Source organism: Trichechus manatus, unplaced genomic scaffold (assembly GCF_000243295.1).
Source record: "Trichechus manatus latirostris isolate Lorelei unplaced genomic scaffold, TriManLat1.0 scaffold00040, whole genome shotgun sequence".
Classification (NCBI taxonomy): Eukaryota; Metazoa; Chordata; class Mammalia; order Sirenia; family Trichechidae; genus Trichechus; species Trichechus manatus.
Genome location: NW_004443976.1, coordinates 8,740,844 through 8,768,752, shown reverse-complemented (window position 1 = coordinate 8,768,752; position 27,909 = coordinate 8,740,844). Strand labels below are relative to the sequence as shown.

Below are 27,909 nucleotides of genomic sequence, written 5' to 3'. Positions count from 1 at the left end.
TTTGCAAAGCACCCTATACTCTTTATTTCCTTTGTAATAGGGTAAAATAGACAATAATTACAGAGAGAAATGACCAAAGACTTCACATTCTGTGCCTCTCTTCAGTCATTCTATAGCATCAGGACTTAATCACTCTTCACTTATGAGTTTTGTGTGAACCTCCCGGCTCTTCACCCGCAGTTTGTTGACCTGGGACTCGGCAATGTCAGCCCGCTCCTCGGCCTCCTCCAGCTCGTGCTGGATCTTGCGGAATTTAGAGAGATTTGTGTTGGATTGTTCCTCCTGAGAATGAAAATGTAATTGTAAGGAACGCATACTGTTCATCTTTCTAGACTCTGTAAGTCTAAGGGGAAAAAAAGGACTTGGCATCTACCAAGGACTTGGCATCTACCGAGGTCTTAAAATACTCAACGAAAAACATCATTATCTTATCGCCTCCTACATTTTGTTTATTACTGAAATTAACTTTATGATTTATTTGGGTCTGGTGTCTCATAAATAATTGCATACCTGTTTTTGCAACCAAACATACTAAAGGATATGTATCACAAGTAGAGGAGCCCTGGTGGCACAGTTGTTAAGAGCTCAGCTGCTAACCAAAAGGTTGACAGTTCATATCCACCAGCCACTCCTTGGAAATCCCATGGGGCAGTTCTACTCTGTCCTGTAGGGTCACTATGAGTCGGAATCGACTCGACGGCAGTGGGTTTGGTTTTTTACTTTTGGTTTATAACAATGCTTATAAATAAAACTGCCTTTAGTTTTTGTTTGCTTGTTTTTAAATTTTTTTCTTCCCTGGTCTCTCTTGGACAGATTTTGGTATGAGGGTTATGCTAGCTTCTTAAAATGAATTGGAAAGCTCTGTATCTTTTCTCATGCTCTTAACAGCTTCCATAGCTCAGGGATTATCTGTTCCTTGAAATTTTGGAAGACCTATCTGGACCTGAGTCCATTTTCAGAAGTAATTCAGAAATAACTTATTTAGCCAACTGAGTAATTTACATTATCCTAGAAAAATCATCCATTTCTTGAAGATTTTGACTTTATTGACAGAATTATATTTTATAGTTTTTAAATAATCCTCTGTGCATATGGTTTACCCATTTCTCATTCCTAGTGTTGTGGGTTTGCATTTTCTCTCTCTTTTTTCTTATTAAGCTATTTATAAGTGTATTTATTTTATTAATTTCTCCACAAAGAACCTAATCTGTTTATCTACTATCAAATTAGAATTTAGATTATATTAAATTAGCAATTATCTGACATTATTGAAATTACCAAATTAGAAAATAATATACCCTAACACATCAATTTCTACCTTTATCTTTAACAGTACTTCTTACTTCCAGTGTTTTTTTAAATTATTATTATTTATAACTTCTTGATTGGACTGTCAGGTTTTTCATTTATTTTTTATTCATAAAGAAAGCATTTAAAGCAATGAATTGGCCTTCAAAGACAGCTTTGACTACATTCTACAGGTTTGTGTAAGTACTATCTTCTTTGTCATTTATTTATAAATAATTATTTCATAATTATGCTTTTTTATTTTGAATTTAACCCAAGAATTATTTAGGGGAGTGTTTTTTTTAAAAAAAATTTAAGTACCTTGGAATTTTTGTTTATATTTTCTATCACATTGCAATTTTATTACATTGTGTCCAGAGAATGTGGACTGTATTATTTTGACTTTTAAATTTTTTGAGGGTTTTTTGTGGCTTAAAAATTTATTTTTAAATCAAACTATTAGTATACAAATGACAATCACAAAAATGTACAAGTGTTTTTTAAGAAGTACACAGTCTTCTGTAAAGCAAACAGCTTATTTACAATAATGGGTAGTACATCTAATTTTTTTTATAAGCTTTTCTCAACCTGAGGACTTCTGTCTTCCCTTCTACCTTAAGGATACTTACAGCCTCCTCAGCTTGTCTCTTGTAAGATTTAACTTTTGCTTGAAGTTTATCTACCAAGTCCTGAAGCCTGAGAATATTTTTTCGATCTTCTTCCGTCTGAAAGATTATAAAAACAGTGGGGCTTTACTTTAAAAGCCAAGTGACCAATGCACCATAGCATGTGAGTACTTTACATATATATGGAAGAGTGTTTAGCTGATAAAAACAATCGCCATACCTGGTAAGTGAGTTCCTTCACTCGTCTCTCATGTTTGCGAAGACCCTTGACAGCATCAGCATTCCGCTTTTGCTCACTCTCAACCTCTCCTTCAAGCTCACGCACCTACAAATAAATAGGCTCATAAGAACTTTCATCTAATAAGGCATTGGGAGCAGATGGAAATAGGCAGATATCGGGAGACCCACCCTGGCCTCCAGTTTCTGGATCTGCTTCTTGCCTCCCTTCAGGGCCAGCTGCTCGGCCTCATCCAGACGGTTCTGCAGGTCCTTCACTGTTTGGTCCAGGTTCTTCTTCATCCGCTCCAGGTGGGCGCTGGTGTCCTGCTCCTTCTTCAGCTCCTCAGCCATCATGGCCGCCTGATTAGCAAATAAACCAAGGAAATGAAGAAAGCTATAGATGTCAGGAAATCTCCCTGCTGAATGAATGGAGAGATGCATCTGCTGCTCACATCAGTGATGGCCTTCTTGGCCTTCTCTTCTGCGTTGCGGGCTTCCTGGAGAATGTCCTCCATTTCTCCTTGCATTTGAGAAATATCTGTCTCTAGCTTCTTCTTGGTGTTGATTAGGCTGGTGTTCTGTTTAAAAATACATTATATATTTTTTTCATCTTGTCATCAAAATACTTAATAGAAGCCATTTCTTTGAAAAACTTTAGATACAAATTTACGTGTCAAAATGCTCTTCAATATTAAAGAATTTTGTTATGTAACACAATTAAATAAAATAGAAATATTATAAAATATTAAGCATATTCAAGTGTATAGTTCATAAATAGACCAAATAGCCAACAATGTTTTATAATTGTATAACTGCCATTTACCATTCATGGGAATAAAATTATAACAGATGTTCCTAACGTACCATTTCTCCACAATAAAAATGTCAATATTAAGAACAAGGGCCAACAAAGATATTAACACACTACTATATGGGACTGCCTCAGAATGTTTTAGGAAGTGAATAATTATTTAAAAGAAAAGTGAAAGATATCTCAATAATACAGTGAAAATTTAATAGAAGTATAAAATCTGGCTGCCATATTTAAAAAAATTCAAGCTGATATTTTCTGGGACACATAGAACCTAGTGAAGGTAAATTCTTTGTGCTGAATCCCACCTGGGTGTGCAGGAGCTGGACGCGCTCACTAGCATCAAGGAGCTCCTGTTCTGCAACTTTCCTGCTCCTCTCTGTCTGTTCCAGAGTGGCCCGCAGCTCCTCGATCTCAGCCTGCAGCAGGTTGGATCTGCGCTCAACCATGGCCAGCTGCTCCTTCAGGTCCTCCTGGCCCCGGAGAGCATCATCCAGGTGGATCTGGGTATCCTGTGGAATGAACACAGTCATTGAGATACCATGTTCTGAGAGCTACTCTCACTCCAATTGTTCTGGGACTGTCTCTGGAGCCCATTACCTTGAGGATGCTTTGGGTGTTCCTGTAGTTCTTCAGGGCCTCAGCAGCCATGCGGTTAGCGTGGTTCAGCTGGATTTCCATTTCATTGAGGTCTCCCTCCATCTTCTTCTTGAGCCTGATGGCATCATTCCTGCTCCTGATCTCAGCATCCAGTGTAGTCTGCATTGACTCCACAATTCTAACATGGTTTCTTTTCAGCTGGTCAATTTCCTCATCTTTTTCTGCAATTTTCCTATCAACTTCAGACTTGACTTGGTTCAACTCAAGCTGTATGCGCAGGATCTTTCCCTCTTCATGTTCAAGGGAAGCCTTAGTGAGAGTAAGGGGTGACATTAGCAGGGGAATGGAAACATTCTAAAGTTTTTCTGTACAACTTGTTTCAATAATTTTCTGCTGTGTATCTTTTCATTCAATTAATGCAAATGGGCCTAAATCTTTTCAGAATATGTGTTTTTAATGCACAATTTGACTTGTACCTCTGCTTCTTCTAAAGCAGCCTGAATTTCTGACTTTTCTTGTTCCACCTGCTTCTTTATTTTCTCCAGTTCATGGATACGTTTCCCTCCTTCTGCAATCTGCTCCGTGAGGTCAGAAATCTCCTCTATTGTTTTGGGTAAAAGACAGGTAGATGTTTGGTCAGACATTTGCCATTAAAGGAAGGTTTCTCCAAGTAATGAATATTATTGAAAGTGAAAGGGACTCACGCTGCAAGTTTTTATTCTCTCGCTTCAGGGTTTCGAGCTGATCCAAGGACTCTTCATAGGCATTCTTCATCTTAAACAGCTCAGTGCTAAGGGCGCGGGCCTCCTTCTGGGAGGCCTCGAGCTCGGCATGCGTTTCCTCATACTTCTGCTTCCATTCTGCCAGGACCTGAGAAACCCAGAGCAGTTAGCTGCAGTAAAGGCCAAAGGAAAATGGTTAGAACAGAGGCTTCAGCACAAGTTACCTTGTCAAAGTTCCTTTGCTTTTTGTCCAGAGCTGCACAGGCAGCATTCGTTCTTTCCACATCGAGCATGAGGTCCTCCACTTCATTCTGCAGCCGCTGCTTCGTCTTTTCAAGGGAAGCACATTTGGCATTCACAGCTTCTACGTGCTCCTCAGCATCCTGCAGACGCTGGGCCAGCTTCTTCCTTAAAAATTATATTTTTAGAGAGAAGCAAACCAAAATTGGAATTGTGAACTAATACCACGGTGAAAAATGTTGGAAACTTCATATTAATACTGTTCATTCATTCATGTAACAAATATTGATGAGCTCCTTTTATGTACCAGAAGCTGGGTACTCAACAGTGAACAAGACCAATAAAGAACTGTACCAACAAGCAACAGAGATAAGCAATAAGCTAATAAGCAAATGTATGCATAGCATATTGCAGATATAAGTGCAGTGAAGAAAAATTAAACGGGGGAAGAGGTGGGCAGCTCCTGTAGATATCCAGAGGAGGCCTCCTGAGGAGATGACATTTGAGTCAAGACCTTAAAGAAGTCAGAGAGTGAGCTAGAAGGAGATGTGGGGGAAGAGTATTCCAGGCAGAGGGACCAGCAAGTACAAAATGCTGGGACAGCAGTGAACTTGGTGTGTTGGACAAACAGCAATAAGACCTTTAATTATCTGTGTAATTACTTGTTACTCTTTGTTTACTTAACTGGATTTTAGGCTTATAGGGCAGGGACCATACTTGCTTTATTCATGTCTTATTCTCAGGGCATGACAACCCAAAACTCATTGCCGTTGAGACGATTCCAACTCATAGCAACCCTATAGAACAGAGTATAACTGCCCCATAGGGTTTCCAAGGCTGTAATCTTTATGGAAGCAGACTGCTGCATCTTCCTTCTGTGGAACAGCTGGTAGGTTCAAACCACAGACCTTTTGATTAGCAGCCAAGTGCTTAACCACTGCCCCACCAGGGGTCCTCAGTGTATGATAGTGTCTGGCAAATAGAAGCTACTTAAGGAGCATTTGTGAACTAATTCACTGAACCTGCAAAGGCTGTATCTTTCTGATTCAATTTGCTGTACAGTCTCTTGTGTTTGTGCACATACTTGGCCTCCTCCAGCTCCTCTGTGCGCTGGATGGCATCCGTCTCGTATTTGGTCCTCCACTGGGCAACCTCAGTGTTGGCCTTGGACAGTGCTCTCTGCAGCTCAGCCTTGGATTCCTGCTCCTCCTCGTACTGTTCCCGGAGCAGGTCACAGTCATGGTGTGAGGACTGCAGGGCGTGGGCCAGGGCGCTCTTGGCCTGCAGAGATAGTTATGCCTTCATTTTACTGGATATTTAAATATTTAATTCTTACATTTCAGCCCTCTTTAGAACTTGGTGCAATGTACTCCCTGATAATAATAGCTACCTTTATCTCCTCCTCAAGTTGCCTCTTTAATTCTTCAATCTGTTGTGTAAATGCTTGTTTGCCCCTTGATAACTGAGATACCAGAGCTTCTTTTTCATCAAGCTGTCGTGAAAATTCACCTGATAGACACAGAAAAAAAGGCAAAAAAAAAAAAAAAAAATTGAAGAGAAAACTCTGCAAGCCCATATTAGAAATAATTTTTAATACTTGTCCTCCCAAACTGAGTGCTCAGATGACTGAGTTCTCTATTGATATCTTCATGCTCAATGTCACTGTGAGTTGGTATCAACTCAGTGGCAATGGGTATGATGAAATTTATACATTAATCTGCATGAGTAAATATGACTAAAATTCTTGTTGTTCTCTCCCTTGTTAGTAATTCTTTCTGGATTATATGATGCTATGCAAAACCTAGTGAAGACTATCAAAGAAGGGAGCTAGTAATGCCCAGTGAGACTGAGTTGTCCATTGTCCTATCCAGGAATTTGCTTCACTCTGATGTAGATAAGAAGAAGCTTGGCCTGAAACAGAAGCCCTGGACCCCTAATCCCAAGCATCGCCTCCGTGTTACCATATATTCAAGGCCTTTCTGGAACAGAGCTTGACCCAATCCTATTGAAGCCTTTATCTCCAGCATCATCCCAAAATGACCTTGCACATAGGTTGAGGGTCTGAGTCAGCCAGTGAATCACAGATGTTCTCAGTTGCTTTTATTTGACTCTCACGTCACCAAATCATCTGTTCTTAACCACATCATCTCCACTCTTAGGCGCCATAGAAGAGGCGGCAAATTACCAGCTTCAGTCTGCAGGCGTCCTCTCTGGGTGGTTAGGTCATTGATCAGCCGCTGCTGCTCTTCTTCCTTGGATTTCAGCTCACTCATCTGGTCCTCTAGAGTGCGGCACATCTTCTCCAGGTTTCCCTACAGGAGAAAAAGTGCAAGGGAGCAAAGACCCTGTAATTTAATAATCTTTGCAAAACAAAACCATAAAATATTTATTTTGATGTATCCAATAAGTCAAATTCTCTTATATGTAATGGGATACATAAGACAGTTTTTTTCTTTATATTTTAGTATTGCTACCCAAAGTTGAAAACATACATTGGAATTTAAAAAAAAAAAAAAAAAGCTAATGGTGAAGCTCTGTTCAATATTAATGTAAGATTATGTTCTAGATTCAAGATTTCATAAGAATTATATGGTATTTTTTCTAGAAGCATATTCATATATGCTTTCTTGCCTTTATGTATAATTAAATTTTGCTTATTGGTTAATTGTAAATATTGGAGACTTGTGTTTTCCAATAGGCGACCTGGAGAACACAGATGACCTGTGATCAAAAGCTGGTGTTACCGTTTATTACTTGTGTGACATGGCAGATGCTCTTAGCTTCTTTGAATTTCAGTTTCTTTCTATGTTACGTGGAAATAATAATTTAAAAAAACTAATATATTTCCTGCTTACTTCCTGGGATTACTGTTAATAACAAAAGACATAATGTGCATAAAGTGCCTAGTGCAAACTATGATATGTACATAAAGAAGATGAGTGTTGATAATAACAATTGCCTATAGTACCAATTTCCTATAGTACCTTGGCTTTCGAGACACTTTCTACATTACTAGCGAGGTCATCAATCTCCATTTTCATTTCACTCTTCTCCTTCTCCAGCTTCTGTTTGACCCGCTGCAGGTTGTCAATCTGCTCCCCGAGCTCAGCCACGCTGTCCGCGTGTTTCTTCCTCAGGGTGGCTGCTGTGGCCTCATGCTGCAGGGTGGCCTCCTCCAGGTCCCTGCGCATTTTCTGGAACTCAGCCTCCCGCTTCTTGTTCATCTCAATCTGAGCTGAAGTTGCCCCACCAGCTTCTTCCAGCCGCTCGCTGATCTCCTCCAGTTCCCGAGAAAGGTCAGAGCGCTGCTTCTCGGCTTTGGCCCGGGAGGCCCGTTCTGCCTCGATTTCCTCCTCCAGTTCCTCAATGCGGGCCTGGGAATAGTGAAAAGCTCAAACTCAGCTTCTTTATGTCATAACTGTGCCTCTTTCAGCTGGACGAATGGAAATCATATACTTACTTGTAACTCCTTGATCTTCTTCTGCAGCTGCATAGCAAGGGCCTGTTCATCTTCAATCTTGCTTTGCAGATTGTTCATTTCAAACTCTTTCCTGTTAGAAAAGTAACAAAGGGTAGGAATTTAGTCCACATCTAGCATTTGGAAGCAAATTCATAGGTAATTCTTTCATACTTACTTTTTGAGCTTTTCATCAAGTTGTTGTTTCTCATTTTCAATATCCATTATGGACTCTTGGGCCAACTTAAGGTCACCCTCAAGTTTCCTCTTAGCCCTTTCTAGATCCATGCGAAGTTTCTTTTCTTGCTCCAAGGACCCTTCAAGCTAACCATTAATAATGTTGAGTCAGAAGGAATGCTTAGCTTTCTTTAGAAGAAAATAATTTCCTGGAGAATGCTAGACTTACATCATCCACTTGTTGTTCCAGCTTCGTTTTAGCCTTGGTCAGGGTGTTCACTTTGTCCTCCTCTGCCTGTAGGTCATCCAGGGTCTGCTGTTGGGCCTCTTGGAGGGCTTTCTTCTCCTTGGTCAGCTTTGCGATGGTCTCATCCAGGCCTGCCATCTCCTCTGTGAGGTTTTTCACCTTAGGAAGTAAAAATGCTTTCCCTTAAATGTTGTATTTTGGTGGACTCAAATTTATGCTGTACTGTATAATTTAAAAACACACACACACATAAACTTTGCCTGTATGTGCCTCATACCTTGTTCTCTGTGGCATGTTTCTCCTTTTCAACCTTGGCCAATGTCAGTTCAAGGTCATCTATGTCTTTCTTCAGTTCTGAACATTCATCCTCCAGTTTCCTCTTCTTGGCCGTCAGCTCAGCATTGATCTCTTCCTCATCCTCAGCTCTCTCAGTCACCTCTTTGATTTTGGCCTCGAGATGGATTTTGGTTTTGATCAGCTGGTCACATCTTTCTTCTGCATCAGCCAAGCCTTCAGCTTCCTTGAGTTGGAAACAAAATTAAAATTGGGATAAAAGAATGAAATATTTTACAATGATAACAGTGTAAATTTCTGCTATTGGTCCTTTGGATTTACTACATCCATTTGTGTCTTAACAAACTTTTGTTTCATGAACCACCTACAGTATGCAAACGCAGGATACTTCACATTGTGGGAAAACCAAAATGTGTCAATGTTGTCCTGTTCCTTCAGAAGGGTTTTTTGTACAGTGATGAGAAAAATCTACCCCCTAAAAGCCATCATTAATGTAGAAAGCAATCAGTTACATAGAGATCAGAGAAGTTCGATCAGAGATAATTTCATGAAAGAGGTGGTATTTGAGTTTGATCTTGAGACATGGGTAGGATTTACTTTTACAGAAATAAATTTATTGGGCAGTGGAGAAGGCATTCCAGCAGAAGAAATGAAAGATGCAGTTGCTACTTGCTGTAGTATTGGAACGTATTGTGGACATTAAGCAATGCATGACTGTAGTGGCGTAGGGCACATTCTGAGTAATTCTCTGGAGACAACAGAAGAAAATCAGGGTAGACTGGGGGGAGAAGGGCAGAAAAATGGTCCTTTTCCCTTCTGTAACCTAGAAGAAGGAGTTACTACACTGCCCAAACTTTACAGAGGAGACTAATCTCAATCAACAGGAAAAATCTATGACTTTTTCATAAGTAAATTATACCAGACCAATTCAACTTGCTCCAAATGAAAAGCAGTCTTATAATTTAGATTTCAGAATTGATGGAAGCAGTTCTAGAATGATGGGTCCAGGAGTGAGCAGTGAGTAGGCTGGATGGGAGGAGAGTGAGGTTCAGGGGAGGCAGAACAATTTAGTTGTGCTGCAGTAATCCAGGTGTGACGTGATGGGGCACTGATTGTGAAGATGGATTGAAAAAGTAAATCAGAGTTTTTGAAATCAATAACAAACAATAATTCAATTAAATTTGATGTAGTATACTGCCCCACGTAAGTTGTTCATATAGTGATTTAAGACCCATGGATATCTAGTAACTCAAGGAAGTCTTAGATAAAAATCACTGTCTATGATATCCTCTCTTCAGTATTTTATTTGGGATTGTTTCATGTTAAAATCACTTTTAAGGACTGTCTTAAATGGAAAAGAGGTATAAATTGTGTTGTTATTTTAGTTGCTGTCAATTCTGACTCATGGCAACCTCATGTATGCAGAATAGAACTACTCTATAGGGTTTTCAAGGCTGTGACCTTGAGGCACCTCTTGTTGGGTTTGAACTGCCAATCTTTTGACTAGTATTCGAGTGCTGAACCATTTGCACACCCAGGGACTCCTGTAAGTCCTATAGTTTGATGAAATTTTGTAGAAGGGAAGATGCACCTCATTGCCCTAGTGCTGGTTTTGGGTGTTTATTGGGCGATGAAAGAATATATTGGGCCTTTATTAATACCATCTGAGTGCATTCACCATCTCACTCCAGTGAGTGTCTCCCCTGCTTACTACACAACCCACTACTAGTAGTTGGCCAGAGTTGTAGCTCTTGCATCCTGATTAGTGGTACAGAGTTGACACCACGACTTACAGACTGAACTTGAAGCTGCAGGTCGTTTTTTTCTTTCAACAATGATACCATCTTTTCTTCCAATTCCTTCCTCTTAGCCTCTGACTTAGCAAGTTCTTCTTTGATTTTTGCAAACTCCTCCTTCATTGTGGCCATCTCCTTCTCGGTTTCCGCGCTCTTCAGCAGGGGCTTGATCTTGAAGAACAGCTTCATCCAGGGCCAGTGCTTGACGTTCATGAATGCACGGATGTTATACTGGATGCAGAAAAGGGCTTCTCTGAAATTTAATTGATGTAAATTAGATATTGTGTGGGTGAGGAAACAATACGAAATCTTGCCAGTGAGAGTTGGAGGTTCTGCTCCCAGCCTGTTCCTCACCTTCTTTTAAAAGCCCAAAAGCCATTGCCGTTGAGTCGATTCCGACTCAGAGCGATCCTATAGGACAGAGTAGAACTGCCCCACAGCGTTTCCAAGGAGCAGCTGCTGGATTCAAGCTGCTAACCTTTTGGTTAGCAGCCTGAGCTCTTAACCACTGCGCCACCAGGGCTATTGGTGGTGTTTGTCAACAACTTGCTAATCACTCATTATGATATGATTATATGCTAATCATATCAGTGCTTCTCAAACTTGGTTGTGCATAAGAATCACCTGGAGGGTTTGTTGAAACACTGATTCCTGAGCCCCACCTCACAGATTCAGATTCTGAAGGGGGGGGGCAAAAATTTTGCATTTTTAACAAGTTTACAGGAGAAGTTGGTGATGCAGGTCCAAGGACCACCCTTTGCATTGCTCCACATCAGTGCTTCTCGAACTTTCCTACTAAAACATCACTAACGGCAGCGAAGAGGAAACTAGACTCCTGAGGGATGTGTGGCATGGAATATAGAGACTCATTAAAAACTCAGAATTTCTTTGAAAATCTCTGGTTTTATATTTTAATGTTATGTGAATTTTGCATTCTACTGTATAATATCGTAACATTTGTTTTAATCTAAATTGTTTTTAGAAAGTAATTGCCCTCATATATAAGCAATTCTGTATATTTATATAATTTTAAAAATATATATATTGTTGTCTCTCACTATTTCCTAATGTAATGTTTTTCAAGCTACACATCAATAGTAAGTTATGAAATCAATGTAATGGCGTCATGACCAAAATTTATTAGAGGAGTAGAATACACTAGAAAGTAGTAGCACTGATTACAGGTGGCAAGAATTAAATTTGTTTCTTGTGAATTGTTTATTTATACACACATGCACACATACATATGGATATATAGGTGGCAATGTAAAATGCATTTCTCCCTGTGGGTCCTGGTCATCTGCATCCTGCATTTTGAGATGCCTGACTCTACATCGCTGCAACCCATTAGACCACCAGAAAGCTACATCCCTCATTGAGATTGTATTAACTTACTGCAAAAAAATCTTTCACACATGAGTGTTCTCAATAGTCTCAATCATGACAAATTGATAATAAAAATGATCAGATAGAAGTTTGTTTCTGCATCTTCTATAAAACCACTATTAAAAATACCGTCTGTTATGCAGTTAAGTGTCCCTTACTTAATGATCTACCCAATACACATTAAAACCAAGTGGTAGGCAAAAGTTTACCTCCACTTACTCAGTGGTGTATTTTCTCGTGTTAAATAAGAACCATGCACACTTTATAACCTCTGTTTTTTTTTTTTTTTTTCCTGACAGTTTGGAATGTATTCCATGATGATGATCCCCACCTTCAGTTTTCAGGTACATGTATATCCCCACTTTATTGTAGGACTCTTATTCATTCCTTCTTACTTTGGTGGACTTATATCTGAATCTTAACTATAAACCACCTCAAAAGTACTTCTGAAGAAGGAAGATATGAATAAATAAATATGTTTTTCTACCTTCTCTCCACCATCCTCTGGTACTCCACTCTTGCCAAGAACCCTCTGCATCTGGCCTGGGTGCGGGTCATCAGCTGGGCCAGCTTGTCATCTCTCATCTCCTCTAGGAGCCCCAGAAGTCCAGCTTTGAAAAATACCTGCAAACAGGCAAAGTTTCAGATCATTAACTTTACATAAAGTTAAAAGGGACAGGATTTGCATCAGGTAAAATGTAAAGAATTATTACCTTGGTGTGACCAAATTTATACTGGGTGTGGTCAATGTCAATGGACCCAAGGAGCTTCTCAGAAGCCTTTTTGCTGTCGATGTATTGTCCTTCAGGGATGGCACTTGCATTTAGTACCTTGTATCTGTTAAAGTAAGTAAAGGTTTTTTGGGTTTTTTTTGTTAACTGATGACACTAATTGTAGCAGCTAAGCATTAAATGATCCGTTAAAGAATCAAAGCTATTTTTTATTCTTATTCACAGGGAGGACTTTGTTTACATGGATGGTCAATCTAGTATCAACTTTCTATTTTTGCTCCATTTTACCTTCCCTCACAGTTGCACCTTTCCTTTCTCATCATCAGACCCTATTCTCAGGAATGTGAATAATCTTGTTCACATTAAGGTGTAGATGACTAATAAAATGTAGTATGTTATCCTTGCTAGATGCATTCACTTGTTAAGGTTCTGAGTCTAAGAAAGGAAGTTTTTATTAAGGAATCTGGTAGAAGGTACACTTTAGGCATGGGAAAATGTCCTAATCACCTAAAATCAGACTACTTAGAGGGCTTCTTTCTTACTGGGGTGCTTTGGATCTTGAGCACTTGGAGTTCTCTGTCAACTCCACCAGACCCAGGCTTAGGAGACACCCAGCTCCTTACAGGTGACACCCAGCCCCTATCCCTCTGCCTCTCTTTGACTCTCAAGATGGGGTTCTCTAGTTAGGAAAAAGTGGATCTGACAAGGTGTTATGTGTCATATGCCTTCTGTTTCTGGAAACACTGGGAAACTAGTGTGTGACAGAAAAGGATGAAGATACATAATACCAAATGAAGGGACAGAAAATGACTTATTTCTGTTTACATGTACGGGAGAGTTCCTGACTTGGCCACATGTTAGCTATGTGACTTCGGGCAAGTAGCTTAATCTCTCTGAGCCTCAGTTTCTTCATGTACAAATTGAGGTATTAATAGTACTTACTGGAATTTTGTCAGGATAAAGTGAGATAATTTATACATATCAAGCACTCAAAATGGTAGTTCTTTAAGTTGTTCAAGTTAATGAACAGAACTATGATCTAAGCTATGAGCATGGTGAATTCAATGAAAATTCTGCATAGTACTATAATGCCATATACCTATATTTTAAAAGTATTTGAAGGCTTATAATTTTTACTCCTTTTTTTGTAGCAAATTAAACATAACAACTAGAGGTATATTTTTCACTAAATGGTTTTGTTTGTACTAAATTTGTTTGCACTAAATTTCAAGATGAGCTGTGATGAGCAGAGCCTGACCTCTGTTTGAAGTCTGCATAAAGGATTCTGCTGGGGAATCCTTTCCTGCAGATGCGGATGCCTTCAAGCACACCGTTACACCTCAGCTGGTGCAGCACAAGTTCGTGTTCCATGGCACCTAAAAGATACACATCCATTTACTGCAGGGTTCAAAGAAAGGGGTGGGGCTACCTGCTTTGTGCTTTTACTCCAGAACCTCTTACCAGGAGTTTTGGTTTCATTGGGGATGATGCACCGCACAAAATGGGGATGGGTGCTCCTCAAATTGGTCATCAGCTTATTCAGATTCTCCTGTAAAATTAGGAAAACCTCTGTTATCACAGACTTTAGACATGGTTATGAGCATCTGGTAATTTAAAATCATTGTCTGTAGCTGAGTTGAATGGCCAGTGTAGACCATTTTCATTTGAGGTAGTATCTTGATATGCTTTTCCTGAGATGCAATTTCCTCCTCAGTATATCTTTCTCAATTGAGTTGGCAGGAATTACACATAGAAAGCAGCCTGACATGTGATTCTTCTCAGTTTCTGCAAGCACCGTCCTTCTTACTACCCTGGTCCCTGGCCACACACATGCATTCAACAAGGCCATTCCCTTCACATACTATGTGGTTATTCTTTCTTCTACTAAACTCTGTAGTTCTCCAATAAGGAAATGCAAGCTAGCACCACATTTTCTATTTTTTCTTTTACAAATATAGATTCCCCCTTTTCCAGATCTATCAATTTGGAAGGCATAAGATTATCTGTAAGGGAAATAATCCTACCAGTTGTAATTGGGGATTGGCTGGTTTAAGAGCAAGGACACCATCTTAGGTTCATTGTAAGCTAGCTACTAGATTTTCATTCGTCTTCCTAATGTATTTTAGTCCCAAGTTCATATCATTGCTTATTTTCGTGACTCAACTAGATTATGAATGATAGAGTATTAAGTTTTATGAAATTTCCTATAAAATATTCTTCATTATTTGGCTTATGATGAAAGATGACCTAATACATAGTGAGTAATTTAAAGCCCTTCTCTCTAGTGCTAGATCAACAGGAGTCTTTAATTCATATCAGTCCTTTCCTAAATGACTTGTGGGAAAAGATCCTGTGCTTTCCAAAACAAATTCCCAGAGTAACTGGGGAGTGTTAGAAACAGGTTCTTCCTTACTCTGAAAAGGGCAGACACAGTCTGGAATGAGGAGCCCTTCTTTTTACCACCCTTCTTGACAGTCCCACCAGCCTCTGGAGAAAGAAGAAGAAAAGGTGTCATTTAAATGTAGTTTTGAATTGACAGGGCTACTTCCTATCCATTTGCTGATTTCTGTGCTCATCAAGTGGAACATTTTGAGACCCAACTGGCCTCTCTGCTTGACCCTGAATGAATCTTATCTGTCAACTAAGTTTTCACTCATTTTTCTGTGATTATTTTTATATTGGGAAAAGAAGTGAAGAGCATTCACCTCACTGTATATACATGGACTCCTCAATATTAAGGCATTTCAGGACACATTAACTTCAAAAATCATCAATAGAAGCTAATCTTGAAAGGAAGAAGTTTGTTGCTATATTTCCTTAAATATCCCCAGGTAATATCTAGCAGATATGGAGGAAGAAGCAGGAAATAATCATAGAAGCCTAGGTTTTACCTACTCAGAACCTGAAGGAATAAGATGTTCGTCCCTATAACCCTTCTGCCAGGGCTAGAAATGAGATCACCACCCTAATCTAACGCCATGTTTTATAATACCTAGAGAAAGTGCTACATGTCAGAGTGTTACCTCCTTCAGCAGTTTGTGCCCTAAAGAGGTGAGCCAGAACTTTAATGGAAGACTTCTGGTACAGCCCGACCACGGTCTCATTCAGGGGGTCCTTGTTCTTGTCAAGCCAGCCAGTAATGTTGTAGTCCACGACGCCAGCGTAGTGAATCAGGGAGAAGTGGGCCTCGGCCTTGCCTTTGGTGGGCTTGGGCTTCTGGAAGTTGGCGGACTTGCCCAGGTGCTGTTCATACAGCTTGTTCTTGAAGGAAATGTCTGTGGCCTTGGGGAACATGCACTCCTCTTCCAGGATGGAGAAGATGCCCATGGGCTGAAAAGCAGACCACAAGCACAAGATTATAGTTTTATTTAAACTTTTTTTTTGTCTATAGAATTAAAATAAGATGCAATGAATAATATAGTTGTCACAAAACATGGTTTCTGAAATGCAAAACAAACCTTCTCGATCAGCTCAATGCAGGCAGCCAGGTCCATGCCGAAGTCAATGAAGGTCCATTCAATGCCTTCCTTCTTGTACTCCTCCTGCTCCAGCACGAACATGTGGTGGTTGAAAAACTGTTGTAGTTTCTCGTTGGTGAAGTTGATGCACAGCTGCTCCAGGCTGTTGAACTAAATAAATAAATGTGTTTACTTCTCTCTTGAGCAAATTCAGTACTTTTTATGTAGAACTTTTTAATTTAAAAATACGTATCAAATAGCTTTTAGATTATAGCTGTCAAAATCATTGACCTGAAAAGACTCTTCTCAAGGTGAAAGTGCTGGAAGATTTAGGGGCACGTGGAATCTATTGTTTTTCTCTGCTGCCATTTTATAGAAAATCCTGTATCATTATTAATTACCCTCCCCGCTTCCCCTTTTTTTTTTGCACTTGCTTACTTGGGGATTTTCCTGAGTCCTACTTAATCATCCTGTGCTTTATTCCCATTCTTTCTGCATTTTCCAGAGGGCTGATAGTTTTCTGTCAACTCATTTAAGAGTCAACCTTCAACCTCTTAGAAGCTGGCTGGGGGAAGACTTTATTGCATGGAAGTCACCATGCTCAGTGTTTCAGGTGAACAATGATTGCCACTTCTGCTCTTTAATGTGAAATGAGAAAAAAAAAAAAAAATCAAGACACCAAATATTATGGCCAGTATGATAGCACATACTTGTATTTTTTTAAAACCCACTAAAATGTTAATATTAACTAGATATAAATAGTTGAATTATGTGGAATGTTTTTCCTTGATTTTCCATATTTTCTATAATGCTCAAGTTTTGCTTTTATATTTAGAAAAAATAAGATAAACTTCTTAAAAACTATATGCAGGAAAAAATATATTCTATAATCAAATATGAATTTTCATACTATGATACCACATTAATGAGGAGAAATAAGAGTTGATTGCATCGACTAATGCCAACTCTAAATCACTAACTTATTCTCAGCCCTTATTAGCCACCTACTTATTTATAAATGATTTATCTTCCATATAATTAGAGTATATTATATGTTGCACAAGTTTAATATTTTTATATTAACCCTATTTTGCTTTGTGAAATTTTTAGAGGCTTCCATTACGCCAAGCTAATTTCTAACCCCCTTTGGATCATGTAGCAAATTGGAGAGTCTTCATTACGTATATTATTTCTATAGGAGTAGAATTGCCACCACAATAAACGATCAGCTGTCCAATCACTTTTTTAAGCCTTAACATAATGTTTTATGCTACGGGAAGGAAAGGTCATAATATTCACAAATTCATCCTTATTGATGTTTCCACTGCCTTGTTGTAAAACCCCAACACCAACCAGGAAGTAACTCACATCAAAGATCTCGAAGCCAGCAATGTCCAACACTCCAATGAAGTACTGCCTGGGCTGCTTGGTGTCTAGCTGCTGGTTGATGCGGGCGACCATCCACAGGAACATCTTGTCGTAGACGGCTTTAGCCAGAGCACCCACCGCGTTGATCACCTTGAGAGACGAAGATAGAACTCTTGACGTTACTAGAGGACTTTAAAAGTGGTTGCATCATTGGCGGTAAATTTGAATTCTGCACCTACTTGCTCTACAGTCTGGCCTTTGGTGACGTACTCGTTGCCAACCTTCACCCTGGGGCAGCAGAGGGCTTTGAGCAGGTCAGCAGAGTTGAGACCCTGGAGATAGGCCGCCTTGTCAGCAACTAAAAAGAAGTAAGGATAGAACAATGTTATTATGACTCAAAGAAACCCACTTGCTTAAAAGTGTGTATTTTTTAAGCTACAGTCATCTCATTCAGTGTTTTCAGTGAATCTTTTTGAATATTTTTGCCCATTTTACACCAAAATCAATAACTTGATTCTCTAAAGAACTTCAGAAATTGTAGGAACCATTCATCTAATGCCCGTGCTTCACTTAGTATACTGCTTAGTTATACTTTGAAACTCAATGCTTAAAAGTGGATTTATCATTCTAGGAAAACTTAAGGGTAACCAGTGAAGAATGTGATTTTCAAATAAATGTGAAATCAAGTGCGTGACTCCCTTGATACCTTCAGTGCCATCTGGCTCAGCTTGCTCCTCACGCTGCTTTTGCTTGAATTTCATGTTTCCATAATGCATCACAGCCCCAGTGAGCTTGTAAATGGAGACCTTTTCATCATTAGTGAAGCCCAAAATGTCAATAGCACTCTGCCAATATAACCAATAGGGTAGCTGTTAGATTATGTCCACACACTTACTATTCAGAGTTCATGTTCCCATTCTTGACCTGTTGGTTAAGCTGAGGGCACTGCCAGCACTAATGGGAGTCAAGGAACCCCTTAGATTGGGTGTACAGAGATGTGGTTGACCAGAAGCCAGCACAAAGCATTAGAATTATAGGTGCATATCTTCTGAAGATTCAAAAAGTAAACAAGATACAGAACAACAATAGTAAACTGAAGGAACTTGTTATTTTGATAGTTGGTATGGGTCTAATGCAAGTGGATTTAAAAAAAATGGTTTAGGTAAATTCAGAAATGACAGCTCTTTAGAATACTATTAAAGGAAAGTAGAATGTTTTAGGGTCGCATCTTAATCTTTTCAGATGACTCCAGGTGACATATCCACACTCATCCTTGAATTGACCTTTGCAATTTCTACTAGGGACTAGATATTTATCTGGATGAACCATTGCTCCACCCCACCGTAACAATTCTAATTTTCTTGTGTTCAACTTACATCTGTGGCCATCAGTTCTTCTTGATCATCAATGCTGGCCACACTGATCTCCCCTTGACTGACATATGGGTAATCATAGGGATTTGTGGTAATCAGAAGCATTTCTAAATGCATGGAATAGAGCAAATATCAGCAGAGTTATTCTCTTCATAAAAACAAGAGACTTCTAGACAAGATCTAAGGTTCTATATGATGCTTGGTTGAAAGATGAATGATAGACTTTGAAGGGAACTTTAAAGGATATTTAGCACCACTCAAACACCTTCAATTTGATGTTTCGGTGTCTCCTATCATTCCCATTCTCTCAAACCACTGTAATTCAGAGAAGATAATCACATAAAAGGAAAGGTTGTATCTATAAAGATATTCATTATAGTGTTTACTCTTTAAAATCAAGAGTTAGAAACAACCTAAATACCCTTAAAGTGTGGTTAAGTAAATTATGATTATCTCTAGAGTAGAATACTATGCAACCATTAAAATTAATGATGAAGAGCTACATTTATTGACATAGAAAAAGCCTTATTACTGCTCAGTGAAAAAAAAAAGTAGACTACAGAAGAGCATGTAACTATTATTCCACTTATCTAAAATTATATGTATATATCTATATGTAAAGATATAGATAGAAAATTACTAGAATGATATTCATCTAAGTGTTCATGGTGGTTATGTCATAGTGGTAGAATTTCAGGGTGTTATTTTCAGTTTTCCTTCTGCTTTTCTTGTGAGTTTCTGTAATGAGCACATGTAAATTTTCCCAAAAATTATAAAGCAGTTTTCAAAAACAAAATGAAATATAAACTTGACAAAATTCAGATATGGAATACTAGGTTGGATCATGCAGTGATAGGTGCTGATGTAGTAATTCTGAGAAGGAAGCTATGAGATTTCTTACCAATTAGTTCTGGTTTCTTGTTTGATGTGATCTGATAAAAAATATGATAGCTCCTTTCAGCCTTAAGTTGGAAAGTAACCCTAGACTTCTCTAACAGATCTACAAGGAAACAAATAGCAAACAGGAAAGGTGTCAAAATTCATGAGATGAAAATCGGATTATTGGTAAATCTTACAGGTCATAAGAAACAAAAATGATTTTAAAGGATATTTGAGCCCTAGTTGACAGTAACTTGGCATTAGACACTTACATGTTTCAATATCAGCAGAAGCCAGTTTTCCTGTGGTGCCAAAGTGGATTCTGATGAATTTACCCTTGAAAGTAAAACTAACATTACTACCTTGTTTTTAAATAGTACCAAATCTTTGAGATACTCAAAATACTGGAGATGCTAATGCTTTAATATTAAATCAGCTCAGAGGATGTTTATATCAGGTAGAAAAAAGGTGTATCTCCTATTTTGTAGGTAAAATAATTTTATCTTTGATGTTAGGAATATGACAGATAAGAAAGAAGTCAGGAAACGGGTCACACATACACTTTTAGATGGGACTTTGATTCATGTTATTACATGCTCAAGAGAAAAAGGATACAACCATGATGTAATATAGCACGAATGAAAAAGACTCAGAAAAAGTATTCACAAACTTCCCATAAATTTTGACCAATGAAAAGTGTCCATAGTCGTTCCAAGAGACTTACAAAACGAGAAGAGTTGTCGTTCCTCACAGTCTTGGCATTGCCAAAGGCCTCCAGTAGGGGGTTGGCACTGATGATCTGATCTTCCAGAGTCCCCTGCAAGGAAAGAGCGGTCCTCACATCTGGGCCTTGAGAATTTCTTACCTGAGATTCTGACTATGGCAACCAGACCCACCTGCATTTTGCCGGAAGTGATGTCTTCTTTCTTCTTCTCCCCAGTAACTGCAATTGTTGCAAAGTACTGGATGACACGCTTGGTGTTCACAGTCTTTCCTGCCCCAGATTCTCCACTGTCAAATAAAAACCAAATGAGATAAGGTCCCCAAACTGACGGCTAATGCAGCCATTAAAACCAAGCATATGACATTCTGGAAAAGGCAGAACCATAGAGACAATAAGATTAGTGGTTGCCAGAAGTTCAGGAGGAGGAAGAGAGGGATGAATAGGTGGTTCACAGAGCATTTTTTAGGGCAGTAAGACTGTTCTGCATGATACTGATGGTAGGTGTGTTTTTCAAAACACAGAACTGTGCAATACTAAGGGTAAACTCTAACGTATGGATACTCACTCATCAGTTGTAACCAATGTTCCACACTAATGCAAGATGTTAATAATAAGGGAAACTGTGGGCGGGGGGAAAGGTGGGTGCGTGGGGATAGAAGGGTCATATGGGAGCACTCTGTACTTTCTGCTAAATTTTTCTGTAAACCTGAAACTTTTTTAGAAAGTAGTTTATGCATTAAAAAAAAAAAAAAACCCACAAACCAAACCAGAACATAAAATCTACTTACGTGATCAGGATTGACTGATTCTCCCGATCTAGAAAAGAAAAATTATAGACTTTGAACACTGTTTTCTTATATGTTTGTAAATGGTAAATAAAGTAACATGGACTTAGCCATTTTCAGCCTGGGCTTTGCAATCCCTAGGTGAGCCCTAGGCCCACCATATTTTCTAGTCCTTCTCTCTATACTCCCCACTGCCCCCACCACCCTTGCATACTCGCACCTCCTTACACAGAGCATGTCCACTTGTTTCTGTTTTACATTCAAGTCTCCCCAAGAATATTTCAGTTAAAGAAAAGATATCTGTGGTGACAAAATAAGCTTTGAAAGCCACAGTCTAAGTGATCACATGGCTGCATTCTCCTGGAACACCAGATCTTTTCTTTTTAATATCTACCACTAAACAAATACCAGAAGTGGACCTGGGTCTTTAATAAGTTAGATGACAGCTTAATTTAGTGACATTTATTGCAGGCACTGTAAGTGGAGAAAAATGGTCACTGCAGTTGTTTTTGTGTGTGAGGCGTAAGCACAGTCAAGGTGGTAGCTTCGGACATGATCATCCATAGTTTTGTCATTTTTAGGGAAAAGGAAAAACTCATTTTGATGTTTTACTCTCTCTTAAAAGGAAATCTGATTTCTCTCAGCCTTTTTCTCAAGGTGCAACAAGTACCTTCGATTTGCTTTGATGAGACAATATTCTAAGAAGCAGACTCATGACGTAACTGTCTTTATACCAGATGCACCTTGAAATATAGAGCCTGTTCAGGTTGGTTCTGGGCAGAGGGCAATAGTATTTGTGCCATTCTTCATGTGGAGAGGCTGTTCATTAGTCACATTTAAGGATAAGGCCACAGAGTCAAATTTTACTCTTATTTTTTGGCTCTTGGTAATGGAGATTCAGTTTATGTGTGTGATTGTATGTGTGAATATACGTGTGTGTGTGTATGTATGTGTATATCTACATCTATATCTATCTATCTATATATCTGGAGCCCTGATGGTGCAGTGGTTAAGAGCTCAGCTGCTAACCACAAGGTCGATGGTTAATCCACCAGCCGCTCCTTGGAAACCCCATGGGGCAGTTCTACTCTGTCCTATGGAGTCACTATGAGTCGGAATCGGAATTGACTTGAAAGCAATGGTTTATATATATGTATGTTTTTTTTGCTCAAATTTGAGTTTCTAAGCCATTCAAAAGTAACTACGGCCAACTTTTGTTGACTTTTAAAAGTTTGATTAGCAAATATGTAATATTAGGGACTGCAAATCATCTTTTACACTCTCTCCTTCCTGGAACCTTCTCTCTTGCAAATACCACCAGCCTCAACAAGAGGTCATCATCTCAAAGACTCCACTGGCATTGAGATTGGTTAGATTCTCTTCCTCCTATGGTTCTGCTCTAAAAAGACTACATAGATAGAAAGCCCTTGTCTCACTCACCAGTCAGCATGAACTGATAGGCGTTGTCAGAGATGGAGAAGATGTGGGGCGGGGCCTCCTGGCGCTTTTTGCCTCGGTAGGCCGTCACCACCTCAGGGTTATACACTGGCAGCAACTTGTAGGGGTTGACAGTGACACAGAAGAGGCCTGAGTAGGTCTGTGCAAGAGAAAAAGAAAGAATAACTAACAGAGACCTTTCCTGTTATTTGTGTAATTCACTTATCAAGTGAATTTTCACAAAAATGGAGCACTTTGAATAAATACTTTACATTTCTTTAAGGCACTAGCATGAAAACTAGTTGGAAGTTCCAACAACTAAAATCCTTAAGGGAAGATGCCACAGTTTAGACTTCTTACTATTCCCATCTGCATACTGCAGGTTGTTTAATGGGTCTTCCTCCCATTCTGATGCCGCGTTCTTCTGCATATAGCCCAGTTTCTCAGATTATTTGCTTAGCATACGGATTGAATAAGTATAGTGAAAGGATACAGCTCTGATGCACACCTTTCCTGACTTTAAACCACACAGCATCCCCTTGTTCTGTTTGAACAACTGCTTCTTGGTCTACATATTAGTTGCTCATGAGCACAATTAAGGGTTCTGCAATTCCTATTCTGGGCAAATCTGCTGCAAAAGACCTCTTTAAAGTGTTAAAAAGCAAAGATGTCACTTTGAGAACTAAGGTGCACCTGACCCAAGCCATGGTATCTGCAATCGCCTCATATGCATGCGAAAGCTGGACAATGAATAAGGAAGACCAAAGAATTGTTGCCTTTGAACTATGGTGTTTGCGAAGAACATTGAATATACTATGGACTGCTAGAAGAACAAGCAAATCTGTTTTGGAGGAAATACAGCCAGAATGCTTCTTAGAAGGGAGGACGGTGAGACTTCATGTCAGGGACCAGTACCTGGAGAAGGACATCATGCTTGGTAAAGTAGAGGGTCAGCAAAAAAGAAGACCCTCAGCGAAATGAATTGACACAGTAGCTGCAACAATGGGCATTTTGTTTTGTTTTATGCATACAATAAGACTTTTGTACTATTATAGAAAATGAGTATATATTTTCTTTTCAACATTAAGATAGTACAAACTTATGAAGGTATAAATTTGAACACAACCTAAGTGCCTGACAATAAGTGCCTGGTTAGGTGAACTACGGTAAGTCTTCTTAAGACAATTTGATGCAGGCATTTTAAAAGGAAACATGAAAGTATGCAGTAACACAGAGAAAATATTTTGCAAAATACTGTTAAATTATAAAGAAACAGAACACAAATTACATAAATATATTGTGATTACACCAGGGGGATTTTACAAATCTTTGACAACTGGTCCAGGACAGGCACCAATCAATCAGAATGGACACTCTGACCATAAACACCAGGTACACCTACCTAGGTGCTGCTCAGCTGAACATCAGCCCTGGCTAAACTATGCAAAAATATGAATGTAACACAGTAGATTCAATGCAAAAATATTTACTGAGTGCTTATTACATGCCAGGCACTATGCAAGGCACTAGGAATGAAATGTAAATGAGATGATGTCCCTTGAGGAACTCCTAGTCCTTGTAGGAGACAGATATGTTGATTAATGATCACAGAAAATCAAGGTCAGTGTAATTGCAGAGATAGAAACAATAGGACAGAACATCAACTCTGCCTGGGGAAATTAGAAAGGCTTCACTGGGGAGGTGACATACTAGACTAGTAGGGAATAGAACACAAAGGTACAAGTTATTGTTGTTTTGGAGAAGTGAGAATACAACTGATTGAAAATCATTTTTTAAGTATTAAAAGGTAAATTTATCTGAAAGACATAAGGGAAAGATTAGGTCAAAGGACTAATGGACCACAACTACCACAGCCTCCACCAGACTGAGTCCAGCACAACTAGATGGTGCCCGGTTACCACCACTGACTGCTCTGACCGGGATCACAATAGAGGGTCCCAGACAGACAGAGCTGAAGAGAAATGTAGAACAGAATTCTAACTCAGTAAAAGACCAAACTTACTGGTCTGACAGAGACTGGAGAAACCCTGAGAGTATGGTCCCCGGACACCCTTTTAGCTAGCTCAGTAATGAAGTCACTCCAGAGGTTCACCTTTTAGCCAAAGATTAGACAAGCCCATAGGATAAAATGAGACTAAAGGGGCACACCGGCCCTGGGGCAGGGACTAGAAGGCAGGAGGGTACAGGAAAGCTGGTAATAGGGAACGCAAGGTCGAGAAGGGAGAGCGTTGACATGTCATGGGGTTGTTAACCAATGTCATAAAACAATGTATGTACTGACTGTTTAATGAGAAGCTAGTCTGTTCTGTAAACCTTCATCTAAAGTACAATAAAAAAATAAGCTTATCTTTTCCTTCTGGATGATTCTGCAGCTGAAGTAGGGGGAAGATATTTAGGCATGTGAGGTGTGAGGCAGTAGCTGCTCAAATGTCTGTTGAAGCGATGTGTGGCAAAGCGAGTCAGCATGGACACTGGCTTCCCTGGCTTTGGGTGACTGTTGGCAGGTTGTTAGATTGTACCTTACAATAGCAACAATAAACCTTTAAACTGGTTACACTACTAGTAAAAACAGTTTGTAGTCCCTTGTAGTATAAATGGAAGCAGTGGGCTGCTAGGGTACATGGTGATGATGATAGAGATTATAAAGACCACCGGGAGGAGCGGCACTCACGTAGATCATCCAGGCTGCATAGCGCTCTTTGAGGTTGTACAGCACTCCAGGCTCATGCAGGTGGGTCATCATGGCCATGTCCTCGATCTTGTCAAATTTGGGAGGGTTCATGGGGAAAATCTGATCATCCTTCACCGTCAGAGTCTGATAAACAGGAAAGGTAGCCATGTGTATCAGTTGAGTGACCAAACAAAAAAAATCAATACAATGCAGTTGATTCCTGGAGCTCTACTCACCGCTCCGGCTTCTGTCTTCACCGTCACTTTCCCTCCTTCCCTGCTCTGGATAGTCCCTTTTACAAAGGATTGTTTGGGCTCCACCACGAAGACAGATGTCTTGGCATCAAAGGGCCTATTCTGGTCCTCGATGCGCTCCTTTTCAGACTTTCGGAGGTAAGGAGCAGCCTCCCCAAAAACGGCCATTTCCGCGTCCGCACTCATGGCTGCAGTTTAGAGGCCAGAGGTCCTAAAGGAGAGAAAACATTTCACACTAGAATTCTGCACCGCCAGATGCACTGATAAGTCTTTGTATTGATTCTCTTTCATGGGCCCAGTTGGAAATTCCACTAGGCAGGCCTCCAGCACACCATGCTATCGTTATTGAAGCAACTGTAATCACAAGAACTAAAATGTATTGGGTGGTATTTTGTACCCAATGTTGTACTCAGGGATTTACATATGTTATCTTCTTTAATCCACAAAGACTGGCATTCTAATCAGGAAGCTGGTTTACAGTCCTAGCAATGCTAAGTAGCTTGTGACCTTGCATAAGTCACTTGACCTTTTTGAGCCTCGATGTTTCCACCTTTAGAACAGGGAGTATAATATCTGCCTTCCTTAATTCACAACCTGTGAGATATTGTGAAGATAGTTTGGGAAAAAAGCAATTTGAAATAGTTCAGGTTTCCAGACCAAAAAAACCGTTGCTATTGAGTCGATACTGACTCATAGTGACCCTATAGGACAGAGTAGAACTACCCAGTAGGGTTTCCAAGGAGGCCTGGTGGATTCAAACTGCCAACCTTTTGGTTAGTAGCTGTAGCACTTAACCACTGAGCCAGCAGGGTTTCCAATTACATATAAAACATCATTCATTATAACGTAACAAAGTTCCATTGCTTGCAATGTAATGTAAGCAAACTTCATTTCCTCTTATGGATGGATGTTCAGCCAGAATCACTCAAGTTCAGTATCTTTTGTGATTTTAATTTTGTTTACTTTTTTTTAAGTGGGCACTTTGTAGAATTTCTCTAATATAATTTCTTTGCATAGCAAAGCCAGTTAATCAATCAGTTTAACCCAGTTATACTAATTGAAGATAAAAACCATAGCAAACATTATCCACATTCTTCTACATTGAAGACGATTTTTATTGTTATTTTCCCAATATCCTTCTGAAGAATGTGGCACGGCTGCTCCATTCTGCGTTTCTGCATGTTGCCAGTGACATCAGTAGAAGAAAGAGCTGGGCTTGGAAAGAATTGTTTGCAGCCCTTTTGGCAAATAATGCTACTGCAGTCATTACATGATCAAATTACTTGAAACTCATTTTAATCAGCTACCCACCAGTGTCTCTTTAGAAATGCGGTGTGTTGCAGTAGAGCAGGTTAGTCCCTTAATTATGTCTGTAACCAGAATTCCAAAGTGTTTCGGTTTCCTACAACAGTCTGCTTTGGATGAGGTGACTTTCACAAAGTGTTCTAAGACATTTAAAGGAACCATAGTCCGAGGTACTTCCTTTCTTACTTATTGGACAGTGTGTTTATTACTAAATGGATTCTAATAACCAGATACGTTTTTATCAAATGTCACATTTTTAGCAAGGTAATTTTAGTGCAAATCTTCTTCCTGCAGATCCACAGTAATATTCTAGCAAAAACCATTCTCTTGCTAAAATGTTACCCCACTGATGGCTGAGTCACAAGTGAGGCTATGTGCATTGTTGTAAAAGAAAAGCCCTCACTCTCTCCCTCTCTAGTAACTTCCCTGAACTGAGTATTTACTGAGACAAGCACTTTCTCAAAGGCTGCTCAGTGACATAAGTCCATCCCAGAAGCTCTCTCATTCTTCTTCAGGGACTAGTTAGTCCAGATCTTACCTTGTCAGCAAGTGAGGAGATGTACCCTGGAAGTGCCACAGTTCTGAGAAAGAAAAAGAGAAAAACACTTGATTAATTAACTAAAAAAAAAAAAAAAATCCCATTTGTAGCATGACTTGCTACTGTAAACAAAAGGCAACAGAATTCACAGGAACCCAGATGTAAAACCTGTGGTACCAGAAAGAGCAGCAGCAGGACCAGATCTAGCAGCTGCAGCCCAGACAGGGAAGACAGGGTGGTGTGGCCTGAGTGGCCCTCTTGAAAAGCCAGGTCTTGCTCCCACTTACCTTGGAGCTTTTTAAAGCAGGCCGAGTCAGCCTCATTCCAAGGGTTCTTTTATATGGATAGTTATGAAAACAATGCAGCTGCCTCTCCTTTCTTAAGTCAAAAGAAATTGTTTGGCAAAAAAAGCATGTTGGCAATCAAGCGTCCCGGCATAATTCTCATTCATATTAAGAATGGCTGGATATAATTAGAAATATTTTTCTTATTAAGTATGTGAA

General features: G+C 39.4%; 1 protein-coding gene across 1 annotated transcript; it reads right to left on the bottom strand.

Annotated features, from left to right (window-relative positions):
• Window positions 1-27,714, bottom strand: LOC101340630 (myosin heavy chain 2). The gene is made up of 40 exons (XM_004375975.1): window positions 27,694-27,714; window positions 27,407-27,449; window positions 25,546-25,774; window positions 25,310-25,453; window positions 22,621-22,777; window positions 21,184-21,211; window positions 20,568-20,682; window positions 20,396-20,488; window positions 19,944-20,007; window positions 19,694-19,792; window positions 18,796-18,899; window positions 18,126-18,264; window positions 17,659-17,777; window positions 17,420-17,569; window positions 16,052-16,222; window positions 15,617-15,923; window positions 15,007-15,080; window positions 14,055-14,142; window positions 13,852-13,969; window positions 12,576-12,699; window positions 12,350-12,486; window positions 10,474-10,729; window positions 8,664-8,906; window positions 8,369-8,545; window positions 8,141-8,286; window positions 7,966-8,056; window positions 7,490-7,879; window positions 6,691-6,817; window positions 5,896-6,014; window positions 5,590-5,786; window positions 4,490-4,673; window positions 4,248-4,413; window positions 4,020-4,144; window positions 3,544-3,852; window positions 3,252-3,455; window positions 2,585-2,710; window positions 2,322-2,492; window positions 2,134-2,238; window positions 1,917-2,012; window positions 1-282 (listed from the first exon to the last, which is right to left on the bottom strand). Exons 3-40 carry the CDS (start codon window positions 25,747-25,749, stop codon window positions 130-132), a joined length of 5,820 nt encoding a protein of 1,939 aa, XP_004376032.1. The 5' UTR covers window positions 25,750-25,774; window positions 27,407-27,449; window positions 27,694-27,714; the 3' UTR covers window positions 1-129.
• Window positions 27,715-27,909: the final 195 nt, after the last annotated feature.